Here is a 3835-nt window from a genome sequence, read left to right on the forward strand (position 1 = left end):
GTAATATCTATGAACTAGTATACAAAAGAAATAGAAGAATTAATTTAAAATGCCCTTTACCCAACCTCTTAAACTAAAAATAGCTGGTAGAACGTAAATAGTGACTCTGACCGGATATTTTTGTAAATATCCCTAAAAAAAAATTCATGGTTTTGGGGAGAACATTCAATAAACTTGAAAATCATCACACAAGTAGATACATGAACAAGTGATGATCAAAGCTTTTTTATCATCTAGCTCAAAAACTATCATTATGAGCTTACAAAGATCATCACCACACAAGATCAAACTTACTACTACTAGTACTTAATTATTATTAAAATTTTCGTACGTAGCTTGACTTACAGGCTACAACTGATCTCACTCTCACTAATATTATTCTAGCTATAATTATGATCTCAAACTCAATTTCACACTACTAATTTGGTGCTATTCCCTTTAATTAACTCAAGAAATATTATGATAACCCTAATTTAAGTACTACTCAACCATGAACAAGGCCACTAGATAGTGCCATTAGCAAAATTGCAGCTTCCTTCTCATCTTGTGGAAAAACGCGATGTAACGCCAAATTGTTGCTCAAGTTGACGAAGAAATCCTCGAAACAAATCTTCTTTTGTGCATTATTAATAGTAGATGAAGATGATCCAACAGCAGCAGTAGTAGATGTTATGAATTTGCACCTTTTCTTGAAGGGTACAACATGATTGTTATTCACTTTTGTAGTTATCTTTTGTTTCTGTTGCACTTTTATCTTCATTGCTGTTGCTGTTGTTGTTGTTGATGTTTCAGTCGTGAAATTTGTCCCATTTGCTGCAGCTGCAGCTGCTGCTGCCATGGCTCTCCTTGCTTTCCTTTGTCGAATTCCACATGCGTTACAAAGGGACTGTACCATCAAGAGTTTAAGTAAGATTTTTTACCAAAAGTACTAAGTGGGGTTTTCTGTGCTATCTTGTTAATTAATTAACATTTATGTTGTGCTGACTCCTCAAAAATGCTACCGCACTCGTATCCAAAAAAAAAAGGACAGCTTGGTGCTTGAAGCATCTCGCTTTTATGCAGGGTCCGGTGAAGGGTCGCACCCCAAGGAGGCATGATGTAGGCAACCTTCCCTGATGCAAGCATCAATAGCTGATTTCACGACTCGAACTCGTGGCCGATAGGTCACATGGAGATAACTTTACTGCACCCGTACAAATCCTAAAAAATACATGATTATAATGACATGCATCCGGCTACATAGTTGAAGGGTCCGAACAACATAGGTTAAAATGACCTACAACAACAACTAATTATTTATAGCAATTAAGTAAGAAAATATTACCTTAGGGCCTTTAGGACCACTTCTCCAAAGAGGGGTCTTAGTAGTGTTACAATCGGAACAAACCCTAATTGGAATATTGTTGTTATTACTGTTGTTGGAAGAGCTGTTGCTGCTGTAATCAGTTTCCAAATTAGGAGATGATTGTTGCTTCTTCTGATCTTCTAACTTCAATTTGATATGTGTATGATCTGAATTCTTCATCTTTTGCATCAACTTATCACCTTTCTTCCACAAGGTTAATTTGAGTCCCTTGTTTTTCTTCTCTAGATGATCATGTGATCCACTTCTTGAAGCGAAATTATCAATCTATATGATCCACAAGAACAATTTTTAAAGGCAAAAAACAAAGACCACTTAAATAGCATATTTTTAATATGATCCAAGTGATAGTGAAAAATATACAACCCAAAAGAGCGAAAAAGAAAAACGCGATACAACATGAAGAAAAAAAAACCCTTTTCTTGTATGTTCCTCTGGTTGGTGGTGTGTTCGGTGGCCGGCAATTCAGAATAATAGTGTTGAAATGTGTATCTTATCTAAAAGTTTAAGTTATTAGATAGGACCATAGTTTTAACTAATTATGTCTTCAATAGAAGAACGTGATCCAAGTGATTGTTAAAAGTTAAAACCTCCAAATTTAAGCAAATAAGAAAAGGAAACGCGATCCAATATGAAAAACAAAGAACCCTAATCCTGTATGTATACCTCGGGTTGGTGTTGTGGCTGGTAAAATTGAGAATGATAATCTCCCGTTTGATCTTGATTAGTAGATGAATTATTGAAGAAAGTTTGGCAAGACGAGTAAGAAGATGACGAAGCAACTTGATAGCTAGGGCTAACAAGAGGATTAATATGACTTAGATCACGAACCTCATTATTATTAAGTTCAAAAGGAAACGAAGGAGAAGAAGAAGAACTACTTCTAAAAGTAGGAATCATGGGAACTAAGGGGAAAACAAAAGAAGAAAGGAAAAGGAAAGAAGAATTGTGATCAAAGAAAATGTAATTGAAGAATGTTTAAAAACTATTTTAAAGAGAAGAAAAGGGGCATTCACGTGACTTGATGACAACCAAACAAACAAAGTTAAAAGAGACAAACAAAAAGGAGAAGAGCAGTATGCTACCACACGACCAAATGACAGAACCCTATCTTCAAAAGTTTCATAATTCATCCCTCAATTAATAATAATTCCTAAAGTCAAAATTAATTGGAAAATATTTTTATGAACAATTACAACTTTATGTAGTTTGGACAAAGGCTATGTCAACCACACACAGCATTCTCATGTGCCCTCAATCATCTACCAATTACTCTTTCTTTTTTGCTAATATTTTCTTATTTCTCTTCCTTATTTAGGGTTTTCCCTTGTTTGGTTCTAACTAGTCATACAAATAGTGATCGACAGAAGCGGAATCAGGATTTAAAGTTACTGGATTCAGGATTCTAATCTTTTTAAGTTATTGGGTTCTAAAGTAAAAATTTATACATATTCAATGAATTTCTTGAGATATATATAGGATTTGGACTAAAGGTACTGGATTCGGGCGAACTCGTTACCGAAGCTCTAGCTCCGCCTTTATCGATCGATGACAAAAATACAATTTATATAGGTATTCATCAAATTGTGAGTCTTGAATTTCATGCGCGTGTAACTAGATTTTAATCAAAAAGGAGATTTCTTCAGGATCGTGTGAAGCTTAGCTTACTTTATCAGCCATGTAATGATTCGAGTTCATAATAAGTAAGAAGTGGATGAAGCTTGATCTAAGATTAATCATATCCTTATAATTGGCAATGTGTAACAAATTTATATTTACGACACTTCCCACATAATGCTCGGATAATCAACAATGATTTGGGCGAAGTGCAGCAATAGCCATTTTTAAGCCCGCTATTTAAAATTCAGGATATAAGATTCGAACTTCTGGACACAATTTTCGAACTTTACGACACGATGTCCTGAAGTTTGAACTTTATGATTTTCGCTCTATAACATCGTGTCCTAAAATTTGAGAGAAATTGGCTAATGTTTAAATATATTGTAAACTCTGGATATATGTTAAACAATATATGCTTAAGAATAGCTACCTGATGTCTTTCCACCTTTGATTTCCTGAAGTTAGCTAACTAAAGCCAGATTTATACTGTACTAGAGATAGTTTTTTTTTTTTAGGAGATAGTTTTGGTGAGATCCAACTAGAAAACTTTTTAAAACTAAGAAGCTTGTATAGCTTAGGAAAGGGTTTGATTGATAAAAGGAAAATTCTATATATATATATATATATATATATATATATATATATATATATATATATATATATATATATATATTCCTTAGGCACAAAAGAAATTAATCCAATGTTTTTATGTCTTTTTAATGATTGATTTTCCTTGTTGTAGTTCATATTCATATTATTAGCAAAAAAGAATCATATTCATTTGAAGAAAAAAAGAATTTCTTCTTATTGTGAATCAAAGTGTATATCTGGACTTGTAGCTCGACAGTTCAC

At 33.4% G+C, this 3835-nt stretch overlaps 1 protein-coding gene across 1 annotated transcript; it reads right to left on the reverse strand.

Annotated features, from left to right (window-relative positions):
• Window positions 1–209: 209 nt before the first annotated feature.
• Window positions 210–2420, reverse strand: LOC138872199 (putative GATA transcription factor 22). The gene is made up of 3 exons (XM_070150356.1): window positions 2030–2420; window positions 1325–1630; window positions 210–886 (listed from the first exon to the last, which is right to left on the reverse strand). The coding sequence occupies exons 1-3, from the start codon at window positions 2261–2263 to the stop codon at window positions 485–487; spliced, it is 942 nt and encodes a 313-aa protein (XP_070006457.1). The 5' UTR covers window positions 2264–2420; the 3' UTR covers window positions 210–484.
• Between the last annotated feature and the right edge of the window lie 1415 nt (window positions 2421–3835).

Source organism: Nicotiana sylvestris, chromosome 6 (genome assembly GCF_000393655.2).
Source record: "Nicotiana sylvestris chromosome 6, ASM39365v2, whole genome shotgun sequence".
Lineage (NCBI taxonomy): Eukaryota > Viridiplantae > Streptophyta > Magnoliopsida > Solanales > Solanaceae > Nicotiana > Nicotiana sylvestris.